Genomic DNA, 20,616 nt, shown 5'->3' on the forward strand with positions numbered 1-20,616 from the left:
TTAATTAATTATATCAGTAAAATCACTTTCATAGTAAACAGCTCGATTATTTTTTTTTATTATAAATAATATTTTTATAATGTGAAACTGAATTATTAGTGCTTTACATTTATTAATATAAAAAATTATTGTTTAACGCGAAGTTTCTAAGCTTACTCGAATATTCAAAGTAGTATGAGAATAAGAGTTAATAAGGTCTTGAACTAGAAGTATTTCAATTGAACTTTACTAATAGATGATACGCGTAATAGTTTCGTGCTGTTCTATTGTTTTTAAGAAATATATTTATGTCTGTTATGACATCTTATACTACATAAATATTATATTATAAATAGTTTATCTAATAATTTATATTAATTCATTATACAACAATAATTATTGTCATAAAAATATTTTAATATGTCGTAACCAAAAAATAATGTTACAAATAAATTAATTATTTATTTAACTATAATCAAATATTATTTAAATTATTACTAATTGAAAGATAATTTATTAAAACAAACATTGTATATTTAATTAGTAATTGATATAGTTATACGATAAATGCAGTATATACGAAAATAAGACATTGTTGATTTAATCTTATTCGTAATCTGGCATTTCAATAGAAAATGGAAGAATTGAAACCACTTGTTTAAACAGAATTATCCAAATTTAATTAAAACTTTATCTTATTTCAATCAAATAACGTCAGTTATAATTTTTATATCATTTTTATTGAACATATCGAATGGAAAAACACTTAAAAAATACATGATACATATAAAATAATATGAATTTCGTAACATTAGTAATTCAATTACATATTTCCTTTTTTTACATTTAACAAAATATATATATATGATATAATATTAAAAATATATTAACAATTGAATTTTAATAATCTTCTAACAGAAAAACTTATACAAACACCATAAAATGTGATATTGTATGTAACACATTGAATATCGGTCCCGCATTATTGTGAAATTCTTTTTTTATTCTGTGTAAACATGTTTTATGCGTTAATATATTCTACTTGTCATCGTTTATTTTTGTCTGCATTTGTCTAATTTAAAAAAAAAAAGTAGATTATATTTGATGCAAAATCAGACCAACACACAATCTATAAAAATTTATTTAAAAGTCAATATCTGTTTCGTCGTAAGAGAAGCAATCTTAGTGTCGGCGTTTAATGTGTAATTATTACACTAGATAAGAAGTAGATCTTGTAAATCTCTGTTGTCTTCCCGAGATTTAAATATTTAAGAACAAACTATGGTATTTTTTAGGATCATTGTTTTTCTCAAGCACGTGATGACATATTTGTAGATCTATATGCAAAGATGATAACGTTTTATTATGAGTTAATTACCATGTACATACATATTTCTTTAGCAATATAATTTTATCTATAAATATATATTTTTTTTTCTTATCTAGAATATCAAAATAGAAGTCCAAAAAGAATGATTAACTTTTATTTAAATGTTAATTCTTCGAAATATCTAGATCCAACGTTTATCTTCTTCGCATAATTCTCCCTGTAGATTCAATAGTACGGAAATTCTTTGTACACTTTAAGAGAGTCACATGCACTATTCTTATGTCATCTGCATTGGTACAAAGCATCAATGAACCATTCTTTCAAACAGACAAAGTCTAGAATATTAATTTGAAGACTTTTTTTCTATTGTTCACATTATGTTAATTTTTTTCAAACGCATACAAGTATTTTATTATGTTCTTATTATTTTATTATATATATAATATATATAATATATATTAATTATTATGTTATTTTACAATTACTTCCTATTGTCTATAGCTTACGTATATACGTTCCTTTAAAATGTGAATTTTATAAAAATAAAATTACAATATTTTTAAGCTTGATATTCACATTCTAATATTTGACTTTATTTTTCTCAAACAGAGAAGGAATTTGTCCAACAATGAAAGTTCCTGGCAGCGTAACACAAACGGAACTTTTACAAGAATTAACTCACGATTGTCGTTACGACAAAATGGCTAGACCACCCGGTCTAATTAATGCTTCCGATCCCGTCAAAGTTTATACAAGAGTTTACATATATATACTTAGATCAAATATGGCTAAGACATTGGTAATGTAAAAATTAAAAAATGTTATATCATTATTCAACAAATTCCTACATCAGTATTTATCATTAAATTTATCAGGAAATAAAATGAAAACTCTTAAACTTTTTTATCACATTATATTTTAGCAATTTGGTGTAAACATGATGTTACAATTTCGATATGAAGATCAACGATTGGAATTCTCAGATCTTGCACCGAATTTAACACAAATCTATGGTGGAAAAGTAGCACACGATCTAATTTGGACACCTTCCGTTTACGTAGCTAACGAACGAAGTTCTGCTTCTGTTGGAAATAGTGTTAAAGATTTGCTGATCTCTATTAATCCAGCCGGAATGGTTATTTTGAATACTAGGTCTATGAATATTTAAAAAATTTCCTATTTCTCATTTTAATTACTCTAATAAATTATTAATGCATTTTTTGTTTTATTCTTTATACAGAATGGAAGCTATCCTTAATTGCGGACTACGTTTAGAAAAATTTCCATTTGATGTGCAGGAGTGCCCATTGGCTTTCGAAAGCTGTAGGATGTTATTTTATTTGTTTTTAATATCACATGAATTAGTATATCGTTCCAGTCTGCTGCTTGGAAATGAATGGTATTTTTACCTACAGGGACCTACAATGTACAAGATATGGAACTAGTTTGGGATCAAGAACCAATTGTGCTTGCCGATGAATTACATTTAACTGAGTATAAACTTGTTGAAAAATGGGTTAATCATTCTCACGTATCGTACACCACTGCGCAACAACATTATGGCCACTTTGGTAAAGAGAAGAATAAATAAATCAAGTATTTACGAACAATAAACGTAGATAATAGATGATAAATAAAAGTAATAGTTGAATTACTTTGCAGTTTGTATAAAGAAAAATAATAATTTTCTAATTTGATATAATATATTATAATTTTCATCATTTTAGCTGGTAATTTCAGCTCAATTACCATAACATTTAAATTAGCTCGTGAAATGGGATTTTTCATGATGGATTATTATATACCATCGATATTAATTGTTGTCATATCTTGGGTATCCTTTTGGTTACACATGGATGCAGGTCCCCCTCGAATTGTTTTAGGTATTAATTATAAACCGATAATAATTAATTTTCATAATAATTAAAAAAAAATTAATATATATATATATATATATATTATTCATTTATAGGAACAAATACAATATTGACATTCATGACTCTTGCATCTAAAGTAGAAAATTCGTTACCAAAAGTATCTTACATAAAAGCCAGTGAGATATGGTTTCTTGGTTGCACAATATTCTTATTCGCTGCGATGGTTGAATTTGCATTCGTAAATACGATTTATAGAAGAAAGTACGTATTAAAATTGTTTTCTTATCGATACGATTAAAAAAAAATAATAAATAAAATCGATGAATATTTTCGAACAGAAAAAATGTGCCATTAAAAAAGGTAAACAGCAAGTATATATTAAAATCAACGTTAACGCCTAAATTAGCGAGAAAACAGTTCCAAAAGAATACAACAAGTTTAGAACGATCACGTTCTTGGTCTTCGCTCGATAATGGTAATATCAACGAACAAGATTATTCCAGTCAAAATTACTTAACTGTACACGTAAGTATATTTGCAATAATATTTCCAATTGTATTGATATGAAGGGAAATTATTTGAAATTAGTTTCTATTTCTATAGGAATAACGAAAAATGTAATCAAACTTTTTACATATTGTGTTCTAGAGCTTTCCAAGTACAATCAATATACCTTCGGTAAAGATCGAGGAAGATAAGGATCAAGAATGTTCCGTGGGGAGCATCATGACGATTGACAGTACACCACCACCACCACAACAACCACCGACGAAACCATTTTCAAGAAGGCCAACCCTCTCACAATTACACAATTTCACAACAATGACACCCCAAGAAATAGCTCAATGGATAGACCGACGAAGTAGAATAGTCTTTCCTGTGGCATTTATCATATTTAATATTCTATATTGGTCCTTTATTTGGATTTAAACACAACATCTAATATACCCTGTCAATGCCTGTAATTTCTATTTTTAAAAAAAAGAAAAAAAAAGCACAAAAGAAAATGCGAAAACTTTCGGTTCGAATGTTGTCTCGTTTACAAAAAAAAAAAGGTGAGATTAAAGATGCGAATTATCATTTGTATTACAGCTATAAAAAGAAATAAGGAAACAAAAAAATTCTAGAATTTAAATAATTTTTTAAAATATGAGAAATTCTCTCTAGTTCGAAAGTTGTCTCCCGTTTATATATACATATATATATATATATAAAATGATGTGTCATGTTACAGACAAGAAACGAGATTAAAATGTGCATTATCATTTGTACTACGATTGAAATCATTTAAACGCGTTATTTTTGTTCTGAAATCTGATCTATCGGATCGAATTCAAGTTGCTAGATCATATCTATTTAATTTGTTTAATTTGTTATTAGCCTATTTAAAACTTTATTAATAACATCAAATTATTTTGTATACTAGTAGTAGTAGTACATAGTAAATAGTCGAAATGTTAGCTCTCGATAAAAAAAAAAAAGAAAAAGAAAAGAAAAGGAAGAATTATTTTTAAGAATAATTTTGAATGAATAAGTTACATTGTACTTACACATAATCTCATACATACAAATCCATTTAATTTTATTTTAATAAAACGACCATTCGCACGAGTTTATCCCATAAATATTCAAAATAGTTGGAAGAAAATGTCGAAGGTCGGCATCTTATATTTTTCAAGAATTTTAAAGCGCGCGATCTAACGCGCGTGTCTCACGCAACCTCTTTTTATAAGTGAAAATCACCCTTCTTTAAGGGTGCAAATTATTATTTATTTATCCCTCCTATATATTCTTTGATATTTCTTTGTATATTCACATGCGCATATTAGATAAGTACACTATCAGCAAAAAGGTTGGAATAGCTATGTATAAATTTAGATAAACAGAATATTTATAAAAATAGTCTTAGTCGGAAAGTTAATTCGAAGCATTGTATAAACTGGCTATATAAACTATACAAGAGTATTATGAAAATAAGAAAATGTTGAAACACACATCTTAGAACATTATTCAACTTGTTAACATTTGATGTAGTAACGATAAATCGTTTCAAAACTTATCGGTATATCAAATTTATATAGCAAGCTATTCCAAACTTTTAACCGATAGTGTATATACATTATATCCTATTATTCGATAATAAATGAAACTTTGAACAAAATTAAACTCATACATTTGAGTAATGCATATATAAATGTACCATAATTTAAATATACGATCTGAAAGATCGTACGAGTGGATCGTAAACTGCAATATTGAAATTTTATGATAAAAAACTCACGAACCTGATGTTCTTTCTTTTTTGTTAATTTCTTCTTTTTTTTCTCTTGCAAATGTCACAAGTTCATGTGTTCATGATATTATCAGGATCAAAAATTTCGATTTCGGGCACTTTGGAAAAACATTTATTGTCAGTTGAAAACGCGTTGCGCATAATGCCAACTAATGTTCCACATACGTAAGTAATATCGATCGATCGTATCTGACCGTCTAGCTCTGACCTCGATGCTTAACTTTGTTCAGCATTGATTATTTTCGTCTCTTCGGAAGAAAACAGTAAAACCGCATAATTACGCGTAGTGTAACCATAAGTACGTATATACTTACTGGTTTAACGACCGTGCTGGTATATTTGTATATAGAAGATCATATAACATCCTGACATAATACTAAAAAGTTAAGATTTATTTGTAACCCTGACGCATGAAAGAATTATGTCTAACAAATCATTCACCTATAATTTATGATTATCGAGACCTTGAAAAAAAACATAACGAAAAACTCTCTTTCCGTTCTTTGTACATTTTCAAATAAATCGAAATATAATGCATATGACTAGCAAGGAAACAAAAAAAAAAACAAATATTTTTTTTTCTTACATCTTGTTTCGTTTAATACTTATCGTTCAACAATAGAACTACAATAATTAGTTGTGTATGCATGTTTCTTTGAAAAAAAAAAAAAGAAATATATAAGTTAAGATGAATCAATAAATTGAATTATTGAAAAATATTGTAATAAAAGTGTAACAAAATTTGGGAAATACAAAAATGTCGTTAATTGGAATTAATTTGGAAATGGATTTGTTGGATAGTTCATGTTTCAATTAATAATTTGCAATTAGATAATAATTTAAAGAAGTTAAGGAACCACGTGACTTTTAACTATTCGATGCTAGAAAATGATCGATGAGAGAGCGTTTAAATCGTATCCCTCTCTTACTCGAAAAGTTTTAACGTAGTGGAAAGTTCGTAATTCTTGAGGGTAAGCAGTTAAACTCGCGTAAGCTCGCACGTATATTGTCCGAGAGGGTGGACAGGTGCGCGGCTCAGTCGGACGTCTGACCTCTAACTGATAACGTGCGTTAAAATATGCTTAAGTGAAACATTCCTTCTTTTACGACTCGAAGAATTAAAAAAAAAGAAAAGAAAAAGAAAAGAAATAGGAAAAAGAAATATTCTACCATTGTCGAGCCTATTTATACGAAGATACGAATTTAAGCAATTATTTTTAAGCAACAATTTTAACAATATTTCTATAAATTTGAATAAATTGAAAGGTAACACAAGTTTTTTTTTAGGAGGGAAAGTGAACGATTATTTTTTTGTAATTAGAAATTATTGTTTAGAAAAAATTTAAAATGTAACAAAGATCTATTTTGATACGTCTTGTTTTTTGTTTATAATTTTTTTGTTTGTTTTTACGATAGTAGAAAATAATTATTGTGTAATGGATAAATTTGTGACATATGGTGAATATAAGATTAACTATATATGTATATAGTTTTATATATATTTATATATTCTATGATACTTAATCTAACTATCATACGATTTTATTGCATTAATTTGTTTATGATATCACGTATTGAAAAGTTAGTCGTAAAATGACGCAATATAGTAGCAGTGGAAGTAGCAGTAGCACGAGTAGCAGTGGCCATCGTGATTTTAAAGATCGATCATCGAAAACGATCGAAGAGAAACTAAGGGTGCGTAAATATTATCAATAACTTATTTTTCTCCTTCTTCTAATCCTTAATATTAAATTAAATTCAACAAATACGAACAGTTTTATTATTTCGTTATTTGTAATACAACATGTAAGATTAATATTTAAAATCTAAAAGAGAAAATCAATCGTGTTCGTGCGGTATCTTCTGGTATTGCATTAAATGTTGCAATTGATTAGAATCGGTATTATTTTAAATATGTAAGAAAAGTTAATAGGAAATGATTCATCAAGTAAATGCTTGATAATCGCGTGACAAGCAATTCTGATGTCGCATGTGTCGAAGAAGAAAGACGTAATAAAAAATTAAGCATGGGTCGTTGAGCTAATACGTGCTCACGTATAACTACAGGGGAATCGATTTGAAAAAAAAATCACTTACAACTCCTGAACTTGACAATGATTTATTAATGATGTGGAAGTAGACGATTTTCTATTTTATTTTTTGTAAGATCACTTATTATCTTCTCCACAGAGATTTAATGCGCCGATTTCTATCTTTTACTTATTGCCCTATGTAAATACACATTTATAAGGATATATAGATAAGACAATAAATTATTTTATTGATTAGGTTGCTGTACGTATAAGGCCCCTAACACCAGGCGAAACCGGTGCTAGAACGATTCATGCCATTAACGATAAGGTAAGGGATCTACACTAATTTTAAATGTCATCCAGTTAAAATGGAAATATAAAAGCTAACGAGATATAAAAATAACTATACAGATGGTTATGCTAGAAGAAGTTATTGGTGAGAAATCAAAACGTTCATTTCCACGGCAATATCTTTTTGACGTTGTTTTTGGGGAAGATGCGACGCAGGTATAAACAATTTTATATAATAAAAACAATTAATATATATATATGTATATTTTTCTATAATAAAATATTGATTATACAGGAAGCCGTGTACGAAAATACAACGAAAAATTTGGTACAAGATGTTCTCAATGGTTATAATGCTACAGTATTTGCTTATGGAGCTACTGGAGCTGGAAAAACCCATACCATGGTTGGAACATCGTCAGAACCAGGGATCATGGTTCGAGCTTTGAATGATATTTTTCTAACTACCCGACAACTATCGAACAACATAGAATTTACTGTAAGATCGTTGATACTATATACTATTAATTTTGATTTAACTCGATAACGTTTAAATTCATTATTACATTTAATTTTACAGGTTACTATGTCTTATGTAGAAATATACAACGAAAATATTCGTGACTTGTTGAACCCTAGTACAGGATATTTGGAATTGCGTGAGGATTCTCGAGGTCGCAACGTTCAAGTTTCGGGTCTCACGGAAATCTCCACTAATTCGACCGAGGAAGTAAGTTTATTGGAATCTTCCTTCCAAATCTATACCTACAAATTTCCGAAGTGGAATTAAGCCTTAATGGATTATTCCGTAGATCGAATCTTGATTTCCTTGAACGAACGTACCTACCTAATAAGTTCTAAGCACTCCTACTCTAAGCACGTGTAACTCTTTGAATGTATAATTTGACACAACGATCGATATCATCGTAGTAAGATAATTATTTATTTGTAAGCATGTTTCGTGCATCGACAGGTCATGCAACTCCTTCACAAAGGCAATAAAGCAAGAATGGTCGAACCAACGGCTGCTAATGAAACTTCTTCGAGGAGTCACGCTCTTCTCAGTGTCACTGTTAGACAATCATCCTATTCTGATAGCGAACAACGTCATCGGACTAAAGTAAAACAGGGTAGACTCTTCATGATAGATCTTGCTGGTTCGGAGAGAGCCAAACAAACTCAGGTGCAAGAAACATTTCAAAAAGAATATTAATTTTCTTCTTATTTATATATATCAACGATCCTATTACTTAAAAGATTTTTACCTTATATCAATCCAATTAACATCGAGTTCGTGTGTTCAGAACAAAGGTAAACGTCTTCAAGAAGGTGGTCATATTAACAGATCATTATTGGCACTGAGCAACTGCATCAAGGCTTTATCCGGTGGTGCCAGATTCGTTAATTATCGTGACTCTAAATTGACCAGATTACTTAAAGAAGCACTTGGTGGTAACTGTCGCACAGTTATGATTGCTCATGTTTCACCTGCAAGTATACACCGTGACGAGAGTAAAAACACCTTGAATTATGCGGATCGTGCTAACAAAATTTCTAACAAGGTAGAAAGAAATGTTCTTGACGTTAGTTATCTTCACGTTGCCCAATACCGAGACATTATCAGTGATCTGAAAAGTGAGATTTCACGGCTGAGGAATAAAATGAAAGAAGATAGACCTTCGGACAGATACGACGAAAAGCAACAGGATGGTCATGGTTCTGATTTTAGAACTTTAAGAGAAAAAATAGTATCCGCTTTTAAAGAACAAATGCGTTTAAGGTAATGTTTATAGAGAGTAAATCGATATTAGACAAAAATAATAACTTGCAGTTTTATTTAAAAATGATTGACGAACAGGAGGAAGCTTATGGAACTGGACAGTCATCTTTTAGGATTAAATATTGCTGCGGAACAACAGCACTCGATTATTTCTCAATGGGAATCAAGAAACAACAGGGTGTACGGATCGAGTAGGGATTCGGTACATCGTCGTCCTGGAACTGATTATCAAGTAGAAGAAGTTGATGATATAGGCAAGTGAAAAATATTATATGATCCTGAAAAAAATTATATAATCTCAATACACTTTAGGACGAGGATTAATAATATTTGACGTTTTCAGATCTTCTAGAAGATACTGATCTCGAAGATGATTCATTGGTACAACAAGCTTGGGCTGAATTAACAGAAATTGCTAAGGAACAGGAAAGATATGTTGAAATGCGTGCAGCTACAGAAAAAGAACTGGAGTCCTGCAGAAAACGAAGTGTCGCTTTAGAAGATGTAAGTATATAAAAAAAAAAAAATAAATAAACAAATCCACACACTTGAAAAAACAAGGAACATCAACTAAAATTAATTTTCTTCTAGGAACTACCATCTCGCATAAATTCGGACGAAGAGCGTGAACTTTTAGCGTTAATGTTAAGAGTCCACGAACTGGAAGCAGACAAAATGATGCTTCAAAGTGAAAGATTAGTAAAACAACACGAACTTCGAAGACGAGAGCTTTTACTTTTGCGTTATGATCGACAAAGACAAATTTCTGATGAGATAATCACGAGACAGAGACGTATAATGGAAGGTACGTTAAATAATTTAATAAAAATGTGAATATTTTAACGATGTAGTTTTTTCCCAGATGGACGTTTGACTCTACCGCCTGATTTACAAAATTTATATTTACTGTATCAACAAGAAATCCAAGCTGCAACATATGTAGACAGTAATCTAGCAGATCTGACATGTTCATCCGTAGCATTTGGTGCTAAACTTCCACCTATATCTAGTAGTCTGAGTTATGATACTTTTAACAACGACAGCAGAATACCAAGCAGGTAAGCACAACAATATAAACCGATTATATGAATATTATCGATTGGGTTGTACTTTTTATATGTATGGCGTGCACGTAGTTATCGAACGCCTTGATATTCTATTGCGGCAAACCAGTCATGATTATTCATCAAATATATATGCCTATTGGAATAAAGTTTGTTATGAATAAAAAAAGAAAGTATTTTTACATCAGACGTTCAGACTCTTAAAGTTGTTTTCTAGTCGCAAAAGATATCCTTATAGATTCTGAAAAAAAAAGACAAGACTAGACAACAATAAAGAAAATTCATCGATGACCCTCTTCTTTATTTCTTTCTTTCTTTCTTCCGTGTGTTATCGATCGTTTCGCGTAGGAAATACAAAGTAATACTTTCCAACTGTGTAAACTTTAACTTCCCTTTCGTACATAAAACGCATCATCGATTTTCCATCCCCTGTTTTCATGTTTATCTGGCACGTTACACATTAACTCACGATATATCGAAAAGAAATTGAAACAATTTAAAGCACATGGATGAGAAAAAATGTCTTTTTAACGACGAACAATTTTATATACGGTAATAATATTGTAATTATATATATGCCAAGTAATTATGACAGTAAACTAATAATAAATAAAAACATTGATTTTCTTACTATATACTTTATATATATATGTAATTAGTTCAACAGATTCTGATTGGGATCAATCACCCTTGCCACCCATTCAAGAACCTCCTGACGTGGAAAGAGTAATGGGTCCTGTAGTACAGCCTCTAATTTCTCCATCAGTTCTCTTCCCACCAATTCCATCTTCAAATACAACGAGAAATCCGTAAGAATATTTATCATTGTTGTTTCAAAAGTACTATCATAAATTAACATTTGGTTTTTCCTTTTCCTGTCTTTTGTTTTCTAAATATTGACAATACCAATTTACAGAAACGCGAGAAAGGAATAACTTCAAATCTTTTTTTTTTTTGTAAAGGATTAGAAAACTCCGGCGTATATCCAGCGATGATAGCATGGATTCTGTAAGATATTCGCAAAGCAACAATAATCGATATAATGCATTAAAAAGGACAAACGAACAAGAAAAACCGAGCTGAAGTAATTATGCATAAATTATTACTATTATTATTATTATTTATTTATTTATTATTATTATTATGAGACAACTCGTCTCGTTTGGTCAATTCATTACGTTCCGAAATAAATCGATTAATATAGTATAAAAAAAGAATAAAGTTATGTATATACTTATATGACATAGTTAGATAAGGATAAATGTCAAAGTGAATTTACAATATGGTCAACTAGTTTTGATAAACGTTTCTTAGATCGATCGTATCGAGAATATTAAAGGATGCATCATTTCTTTGATGAATATTTAAGCATTGTCAATCGAAATATTGTTCTTGACATTTTCCTTCTTCCATCATTGATTGACCTTATTATATCAATTAATTGTTTATTTCAGATCGAAACTAAATTTTTGCGACTCTCGACGTCTTTCACGTGCCGTATTAGAAAATTTACGAAGTTGAACGTGTTCAAGATCTGTCGTGTATTCGTCTTGCTTGATGATTTCACTAATAGTAGGTCTGACCGCCATACGACTACTTCGGAGTCTTCTACGAAGTATTCCAGGATCGCTTTGAGGATCTATGGCCTCTCGGACTATACTAAAGGCACGATATCTTTCTCGAGGACTCGTACTCGGCGAATAACTTAATTGTTCCCGCGCAGACGATTTCCATGAATTCGATTCCTTCGACATTTTCTCAGGATCCTTCTTATTATCCACAACTCCCCTAGGTTCCGATGATAATTCGTCCTTGAATTCGTTTTTCTTATCATCGTTCGTTTTCTATGAAACGATTATAGATCTATTCTTTAACTTAACAATAATTTGTTTTTTTATAATAATTAATCTACGAACAAGTAACATGTATATATATTATTAAAAAAAAAAATACTTTTACTTCTTGAACGAGAGCAGGTTTAACGATTGTAATAGTATCTTCTTTGTGTTTGTCATCACGTTCTACTTTCAATTCAGGTAATTCAATCGTCTCGTCCTCGGTTTTCAATTCGTATGCTAACTCGTTATCATAGTTACTGATCGTAATAGTATTCCTTGGCTCTAAGAACGAATTTTTAGCATTCCAATCATTCAATAACACATCCCAATCCTTTTTTCTGTCTTTCCAATATGTCATTGTCTGACCGAATACCAAATTATTGGTACAAAGTGTACAACGACCGAAATACTATACTATCAAAGTTAATTAATAGATAATTAAAATAAACAATTATGTTTGTAATTAAATTGATACACCTGAGCTTATATAATTTGCATATAGAAAATTTTGCATATAAGCTAAATATGCCTATTTAAAGACTTTTTCTTTCTTTTTTTAAATCTTACCGATCGCGGTATTGCATCCGCTTTGATTATTTCGTATTGACGAAACTCCTCCATCTTAATTACGATTCCATTTACAATACTATTAATATACATTGTCATTGCTTCTTGACACTTTCCAGTCATATGAACTGGAAAGGTTTGTTCCAAGTATCGCAAAAAGCTCGTTTCAAAATTCTAAAAGAGATATTAATTATTTTACAAAATATATATAGAAATTTTACCATTACAACTAATGGTTGTGTGGATTATGGTAAAATATTCTTAGTTACAAAATTAATAACGTGCGCGCAAATTTTGTAAAAATTGTCTTCGTGAGTAGTACTATATATTTACATAGTAATAAAATATTGAATTGTATTTTTATGTAGTAGTAATTATTATTATTATTATTATTAGTCACCATAATGACATACTGTCATGTCTCCTTTATCTAAGCGCATATCTTTGTGAACCATAGCAACGTAACCGACTAAACGATCTAATTGTTTTCGATTTCCATAAACATCTAGCACAAGGTATCCTATAGCTTCCATAATCAGTGTGAATTTTGCGCAAAGGCGAACATCCACGCAAAGAGGTATACGTGGATTCAAAGTATAATATTTTACGTACTGTGGATACATTCCAAGAAAACTGAAGATATTTTTGGGGGGAGGGGGTTTAACGTAAATTATTTTAATCGGTAGTATATAGTTAGGTGACATTAGTTATGAGATATATACCTTGTAAAGAATAAATTTCCATAATACTGAGGCTTATCTTCAATCTCTGTCCATAATTTTTTAATTAACAAATATTCTTCGGAAGACAATTTATAATAATTTTGTATAGGACTACTTTCGTATATACTCTGCCTTAAACCCATTTTCTCCTTTATTTTAAATGCTGTCAAAAGCAATAAACAATTTGTATATTAAATAAATGTTCAGTAATTTAAATTGAACATCACTAAGTGAAGTATGCTGATTATCTATCATCGTGAGTCTTCACTCTCTAAGCAATAAAAGGATAAGCACTAAGAATAATGAAATAATTTAACTCATTAATATTTTTATAAAGAAATATTTTATGTCACAGATATTGTTGTTGCACCGGGAGCAAATATTCTTACATGCCAATCTAGTAATTTATATAAATATATCATTTTTTCTGTCCAATGATATTCACTTCTTACAGAATCTATGTTCCAATTAACTGTTATTTTCCCAGAAGCATCACTCGAATGACCAGTTGTTAATGGTTCTGCTATTAGAACAAGATCTGCTATATATTTAAAATTATTACTAATAAAATCAGGAATAGAACTTTGTACATTATTTTGGTACGTATGTACTGTAACACACAGCTGTGTCATCGGATAAGATTCCATAAGTGATCTTATACACTTTACATAGTGCATAGAATCTCTAAAACTTAATCCTAAATCAGACAAATGAGAAATATCTTCTATAATTATTAAAACTTTTTCATTTTGACTTGCCATTTCATTATAGCTATTTTTTAAAAGTTTAAACATGTTATCAACCACAGTTGTATCTGTACTATTTAAATCAGAGAGAATTCTATTATCAACATCCATAATGTCAGTATCCATGCATATGTCATTTATATTATGCATTAATTCTTTCATGGGTTCAACAAAAGTTACTTTACCCTTTTCTTTTAATGTCATTAAATTATAACCACTTCTCATACCCACGTTGTGATAATGATTGAATGTATTATGAAAAAGTACAAAACAAATTCCATAGTCTTTTCCCAATGCATTAGAAATAACTGCATTTGTTAAAAAATTAGCATCACAACCATGTTGCTCTTCAATTAAAACTATTCTTCCAAGCATGTCCACTCTATCAATACCAAGAGTGCTGCATATAGATCCCATTGAGGTTACCATGTTGTAATAAATTATACAATTATTATTTTTATGAAAATAGTACTTTACAATTAATATTTCTTTCAATGATATCTTCTCTTTGTACTTTCATAAAAATAACTATATTATAACCTATAAAAAATACATGTAGTTATATATACTAATATAGTACCGTTATTAAAGAAATATATAATAAAATATTAAGATACATGCTAATACAAATCATGCACGTGCATCAGTCAAACGAACCTATGCATTTTAAATATCTCTAACCTCAAAAGTACAATAAAAGAATAATTGCATATTGAATCCGTTTAGTTTACAACTATCATTTAAATAGAAAAAATCTTATAAAATAAGCAATATTAAATAAGCTTATTGAAAAAGTCAGAATGACAATGAGTTGAGTATAATAAAACTGGGTTAAATAACTCTGACAAAGAAATTGATCTGATGCAACAACTCAATATGTATTGCATGCACAATATCATAAAAAAGTTTATTGTAAGAAGTAGATTACGTGAAGATTTTCTTTAAATAATATATAACTAGTAAAACATAGAAAAATAATATAAAACATTTATTTGAATTTTATCTTAATATTGAATGACATTTTAATGACTAGATAAAAATATAAAAAAATTTAAGATTACATAGCAACATCCCAACTAAACGGGTGATGAATTTAATGATAAGAGTATCAATGACAGAAGAGTTTTAAATGTGCCGGTCAAAAGCTTAGCACTGTCAGAAGAAAGATTACATCAGTCACCGTCTCGCAATTGTAATTTTATTTAATTAAACTTGTACCACTTGCTTTTTCTGATGCAACTCACTAGTAATCGTAGATTATTAAACTTTATAAATTGTCAATTGTCCTTATGGTTAGTACGATATATAAAGAAATATTAACTGACCCGCAAGGTGGCGATAAACTATCTATCGATCAATTATCAAATTAAAATGATTGCGCATGAATTGAATTTTAATATTTATTTTAAAAAAATTTTCCGATCTTTCCAAGTTTGATTTCGGGATGTTAAGAGAAACTATAAAATGTATACATTAACGATCATATTTTATTACAAATAGGTACAGAAAGTTTTACACGATTTTGAATTTAAGTTGGTAGAAATTTATTTGAAATTCGCATTAATTCCCGCGAATTTTTACCTCTAATGCGATCTTATATAATCAATATGGAGTTTATCTTTTATCTCGATTATCTAACGAATTATTTGTAAAAGTATTTAACATATAATTAATTTTGATTTATCGATCGTTTTTTTTACTAGAAATTTAATAATACGATTAATTAGAAATAAAATGATATGACAGGGATTATATTATAATATTCAAATTATATTATGTTGTTTGAGAATAATGTAATACGTATCGAAGGGTGATATACTTAACCCCATTCGATACTTTTCGCACATGTTAGTTTATATTTTCAGTGCATGCGCTTAGTTCTTACCTTGAATAGTGTGAAACAGTGTAAGCATTTAGGGTTGATCATATTACGCCTAACCTCAATATTCCTCAGAGTGATCTGTTAAAGATTTATAATTATCAATTATTAGATATAATATTAATTAGAAAAAATAATTATCTGTGTTAGTTACATGGAAACAGAAAATTCTTACATTCAAAGAGAATACCTATTCTTAACGCTTTAACCTTTTTATTTTAATTATACGAAACGTTACAATTGTATAGAAAAAATTATAAATTTACGACAATGGCATCTTCATTTATTTTAAGAACTTGTAAAAGGACAACAAAAATTGGCACTCGTTTGCAAAATTTTTCTTCCAACGTAAATGATAAGGTAAGCTAGAATTTTGTTCCCTCCTTTTTTCTCTTTTTATTCTACTGAAATCATTACTATCTTTCGATCGTTATGATTGGACTAAAAATTAAGCCCGTCTAATTGGCTGTTGAACATTTGAGAATAATCGTAATTTAAACAAAATTATTTTGAAATAGTTCAAATAAATCTAAAAAAAACAATAGTAACAATGGATTACTTTAATCAATGAATCGAATTAAATAAGAACTTTGAAAATAAGTTAAAGATAATTATTTTATTTTATAATTATGTGTCAAGAATAATAATCAATTATAATTAAAGTGCATCTGAAAATACGTGATCACGTGATGCTGGTTACAAAATTTGAATACCAATCTGCAATTGTTAGAAATAAATTCTTGGTGAGGAAAAAGAGTTTAAAAAAAAAGTATGTTCGTAAAAAAAGAAGGAACAAGGATGTTCTTAACAAAAATAGCACGTGAGGAAGAGTTAGTTATTGGAAGAATGATTTGCGAAAAATGACGGCGAAGGGGTAGGAGAAGAGACAAATTTCATGATGCGGGGGGGATACTAACACGTTTAACCCTCTCAGTATTAAAGAAATTTCCCCACTCTGCTCATAACCACATATGAGTATTCCTCCTCCGTCTAACGAGACATGAGCGTACCAAAAATAGGCTGATAAAAGTAAACCTAATATTTTGTTCTGTTTTCTTTTTTCTTTTTTCCAAATAATGTCTAACTTACCTTTTTACCTATTACTGTTTATAACATTTAACAATAATATTTAACTATATAACTTACTTAATGTAATTTTGTACCCATTATTCTTTATGATCTAAAATAATAATACTTAAATTTTCACATGATCGGCTTTATTGATATACGGCACTGGTTTCGGAAACAAATGATAGAGAAGGGGATACACGGACAGAGGGTAAGCGGAGATAAAAAGTGTAGCTCGGCTCGAATCGGTTGCTTAGTGACTTCACTTTGCAAAGAATCGTTCGATTCATTTCGTCTTTTGGCTCCTCGAAAGAAGGCTCTTCTTTTAGATTGTACGAATCTAATTTGTTTCGTCATCCAACGTAGGTAAAATTTATTTAGAATTATATTTCATCGCACATACAATTTTACGTAACATTGGTATAATTCAATATAACAAATTATTTTTTTTTTAAATAGTTTTTTACTTTATTACTATAAATTTATCTAGATAATATTTTCAATTTTTCGCGCACTTAAAATGAGATATCAAATGTATCATCTATATAACTTAATTATGAAATCATAATTATTTAATATTAGATTTTTGATATGAAATATGTTGTTAAAATTCGTAAATGGTGTTAAGATGATCATGCAAATTAAAAATCAACGCTTTTCCAATTTAATTCCACGATTTGAAACGTTAAGGTGCTTTTACACGATTCGATATATTGGAACGATATAAATTATTATTATTTTTTAATTTATTATTATATATATATATAATATAATATAATAACAAAAAATATACTTTTTTAATTGTTAATAAAATGTCTTTTAAAATAATAAATTTAAAAATAAAGTTTTATTAGAATCATTATTAAATAAAGTATTGATAAACTAGAACACTTGTTTAGTCTCAGATACCACCGGTTGGTTAGCCTTGATAAGTCACGCGCATTCTGGTGCGTGTTCAATGGTCAGAGTACTTATATTCGGCGCGTTTAAATTAACGTAACACAGTCATTACACGTGGACGCGTTAATTCGCACGTGTGTCGTGTTCTTTGAACTTGAATTATCTTATTTTAATATTTTGTAGTAAAGTAATCTCATTTTATTTTATTTTTTTTAATTTCTTATAAAGTTTATAGAGAAAGAGTTAGAAAATGAGATTATATAAATTAAATAGATTAAATATTATCAACGTATTATTAACGATGATTCTACTGTTTTCTTTACCACGAACGGTGTTCTCTTATCTCGGTAACTGTTCCTTATCCTACGACATGTGTAGCAGTGATGTGTACGAATGTAACTTTTGTCTTCCAAAGAAAATGCCTGGTCAGCTGGAAGAAGTTGAAGGAAAGCGTGCCACTTTTGGCATGGGATGTTTCTGGGCTGGTGATTCCCTCTTTGGAGCTTTACCCGGAGTTATAAGGACTTCTGTTGGTTACTCAGGTGGTACCAAAGAGACACCGACATATAAAAATATGTAATATATTTTTGTTTACTTTTCATTCTAATTTATTATTAATCGCTTGTATCATTTTCGATTATGTTTATCTTTCTTTAATAGGGGAGATCATACCGAAGTTATCGACATTGAATTTGATCCAGATGTTGTGTCATATGCTCAATTACTTAGTCTATTTTGGAATAATCATGAGTATAGTTTAATTACTAAAATTAAGCGACAAGTAATTGTACTTTTTTTCCTATTTAATTGTAATATTAGTTTTATGTTAATATCTTTCTTTAATGTGATTTTGAAATTTGCAGTATATGTCGTTAATTTTATATCACGATGAAGAACAAAAAATGATTGCTGAGAAATCTAAAGACCACGAACAACGCGAACGCAGAGAAACTTTTCTCACTGAGATTAGACCGTTTGAAAAGTTTTATCCTGCAGAAGAGTAAGTTATTCATAAAACTTAATAAAATATTATTTTCTTGCGTGTAATTTATTGAATTCTAATTTTATTTTTAGTTATCATCAAAAATATCGTCTTCAAAATCATCCATGGTTGATTGAAACTACTGGTCTTACAACTGGTGAAATATTACGTTCTTCTTCTTTAGCAGCTAAACTAAACGGGTATATAGCAGGGGCTGGAACGTTAGAACAATTTGAAAAAGATTTACCAAATCTTGGACTTAGTGAGAAAGCTGCACAATATTTAAAAAAATATGTTATTAAAAATCAAGGAACTGGTCTATATTGCTAGCTTATTTAAAGAAATGAATTGAAATGAATTTTACTGAGCAGGTGTAGACTGACGAAATTAATTCCTTTCTACAAGGAAATCTGTTGCTTAATTTAGTATAATTTATAAATTTTTATTATTAAATTGTTTAATTAATAGATACACACAAAATGTTTTTTCTGTTAAAATTTAATATGAAGTATTTATTATAAAGTTTAGATAATAGTATTATATAAAATCACTTTTTATTTTGGTTTTTATATCATGTTGTGTAAGATATAGTTAGTTAAATTTACTAAACGTTACATAGTTCTGTGCATATTACAAACGTCTTCTTTTCATATATATAAATATGAATGATATTTCATATATTTAGTTATTTTACATCTACAGTATTATTCATACTTCTATCGAGAATATAAGAATAAAAAAAGAGTACTATCATTGAGATTATAAATGTAAATATGACTTATTTACATAAACAACAAAAACCATACGTGTTTACATTGCATTTGTTTAAATAATTGTATAGTGATGTTATAATAGTATAATTGTGTATGCTGTAATTTGCAAAGATATTACTTATGCAGAAGTGATTTTTAAATATCGGGAATATATGTATTATAATGCAAATGTAATTGCAATTTAAACCGATTAAAAAAAAATACCTGTACAATATAGTATAGGTAGAAATATAAACAACTTTATATTTAAAAAAAAGTATCTTTACAAAGAAGATAAAAATATATTTTAAAAATGGTTATTACATTGTGAACATTTATATTTCATAGAATTTTTATCATGTAAAAATTTAAGTTGTAACGATGATCAAATTAAATATATGATACTATTTTTAATATTTGAGTTATAGTGATAAGAACAATTCCTAATGTAAGTTACACTATTTTTGAATGAAAAAAGAGCATAACAAAATATAAAAATATATAAAATTAAATGA

The 20,616-nt window shown here is 28.7% G+C and overlaps 4 protein-coding genes across 8 annotated transcripts in view; 2 read left to right on the plus strand and 2 right to left on the minus strand.

Moving 5' to 3' along the window:
- LOC106786236 (kinesin-like protein KIF19) overlaps nt 1-13,817 on the plus strand; it is a 14,190-nt gene extending 373 nt beyond the window's left edge. Inside the window, exons 2-21 of the mRNA XM_014747436.1 lie at nt 1,919-2,108; nt 2,232-2,461; nt 2,550-2,632; nt 2,725-2,880; nt 3,037-3,192; nt 3,282-3,447; nt 3,525-3,711; nt 3,835-4,056; nt 7,924-8,019; nt 8,099-8,302; nt 8,384-8,533; nt 8,777-8,986; nt 9,108-9,583; nt 9,662-9,837; nt 9,927-10,087; nt 10,175-10,388; nt 10,446-10,641; nt 11,307-11,456; nt 11,610-11,731; nt 12,102-13,817. Coding sequence (XP_014602922.1) covers nt 1,919-2,108; nt 2,232-2,461; nt 2,550-2,632; nt 2,725-2,880; nt 3,037-3,192; nt 3,282-3,447; nt 3,525-3,711; nt 3,835-4,056; nt 7,924-8,019; nt 8,099-8,302; nt 8,384-8,533; nt 8,777-8,986; nt 9,108-9,583; nt 9,662-9,837; nt 9,927-10,087; nt 10,175-10,388; nt 10,446-10,641; nt 11,307-11,456; nt 11,610-11,730 — 3,544 coding nt within the window. The 3' untranslated portion in view covers nt 11,731; nt 12,102-13,817. The remainder of the gene's footprint in view (nt 1-1,918; nt 2,109-2,231; nt 2,462-2,549; nt 2,633-2,724; nt 2,881-3,036; nt 3,193-3,281; nt 3,448-3,524; nt 3,712-3,834; nt 4,057-7,923; nt 8,020-8,098; nt 8,303-8,383; nt 8,534-8,776; nt 8,987-9,107; nt 9,584-9,661; nt 9,838-9,926; nt 10,088-10,174; nt 10,389-10,445; nt 10,642-11,306; nt 11,457-11,609; nt 11,732-12,101) is intronic.
- On the minus strand, nt 11,746-13,767 carry LOC106785575. The gene is made up of 4 exons (XM_014746219.1): nt 13,466-13,767; nt 13,053-13,226; nt 12,607-12,846; nt 11,746-12,491 (listed from the first exon to the last, which is right to left on the minus strand). The coding sequence occupies exons 1-4, from the start codon at nt 13,754-13,756 to the stop codon at nt 12,093-12,095; spliced, it is 1,104 nt and encodes a 367-aa protein (XP_014601705.1). The 5' UTR covers nt 13,757-13,767; the 3' UTR covers nt 11,746-12,092.
- Nucleotides 13,818-14,098: 281 nt separating the features above from the next.
- Nucleotides 14,099-16,782, minus strand: LOC106785658 (elongator complex protein 6). 3 transcript variants are annotated; one of them, XM_014746335.1, is made up of 3 exons: nt 16,575-16,782; nt 16,406-16,480; nt 14,099-15,060 (listed from the first exon to the last, which is right to left on the minus strand). In XM_014746335.1, the coding sequence occupies exon 3, from the start codon at nt 14,947-14,949 to the stop codon at nt 14,119-14,121; it is 831 nt and encodes a 276-aa protein (XP_014601821.1). In that variant the 5' UTR covers nt 14,950-15,060; nt 16,406-16,480; nt 16,575-16,782; the 3' UTR covers nt 14,099-14,118. The 3 variants fall into 3 exon arrangements, with proteins under 3 accessions (XP_014601821.1, XP_014601990.1, XP_014601908.1); XM_014746504.1 differs by lacking the exons at nt 16,406-16,480; nt 16,575-16,782 and adding an exon at nt 15,582-15,908; XM_014746422.1 differs by lacking the exons at nt 16,406-16,480; nt 16,575-16,782 and adding an exon at nt 15,202-15,908.
- On the plus strand, nt 16,425-20,152 carry LOC106785829 (peptide methionine sulfoxide reductase). 3 transcript variants are annotated; one of them, XM_014746630.1, is made up of 5 exons: nt 16,425-16,759; nt 18,783-18,943; nt 19,028-19,148; nt 19,231-19,367; nt 19,442-20,152. In XM_014746630.1, exons 1-5 carry the CDS (start codon nt 16,670-16,672, stop codon nt 19,677-19,679), a joined length of 747 nt encoding a protein of 248 aa, XP_014602116.1. In that variant the 5' UTR covers nt 16,425-16,669; the 3' UTR covers nt 19,680-20,152. The 3 variants fall into 3 exon arrangements, with proteins under 3 accessions (XP_014602116.1, XP_014602197.1, XP_014602282.1); XM_014746711.1 differs by lacking the exon at nt 16,425-16,759 and adding an exon at nt 17,685-17,833; XM_014746796.1 differs by lacking the exon at nt 16,425-16,759 and adding an exon at nt 17,685-17,829.
- Nucleotides 20,153-20,616: the final 464 nt, after the last annotated feature.

Source organism: Polistes canadensis, unplaced genomic scaffold, assembly GCF_001313835.1.
Source record: "Polistes canadensis isolate GaletaPanama2010 unplaced genomic scaffold, ASM131383v1 scaffold_0, whole genome shotgun sequence".
In the NCBI taxonomy this organism is placed as follows: domain Eukaryota; kingdom Metazoa; phylum Arthropoda; class Insecta; order Hymenoptera; family Vespidae; genus Polistes; species Polistes canadensis.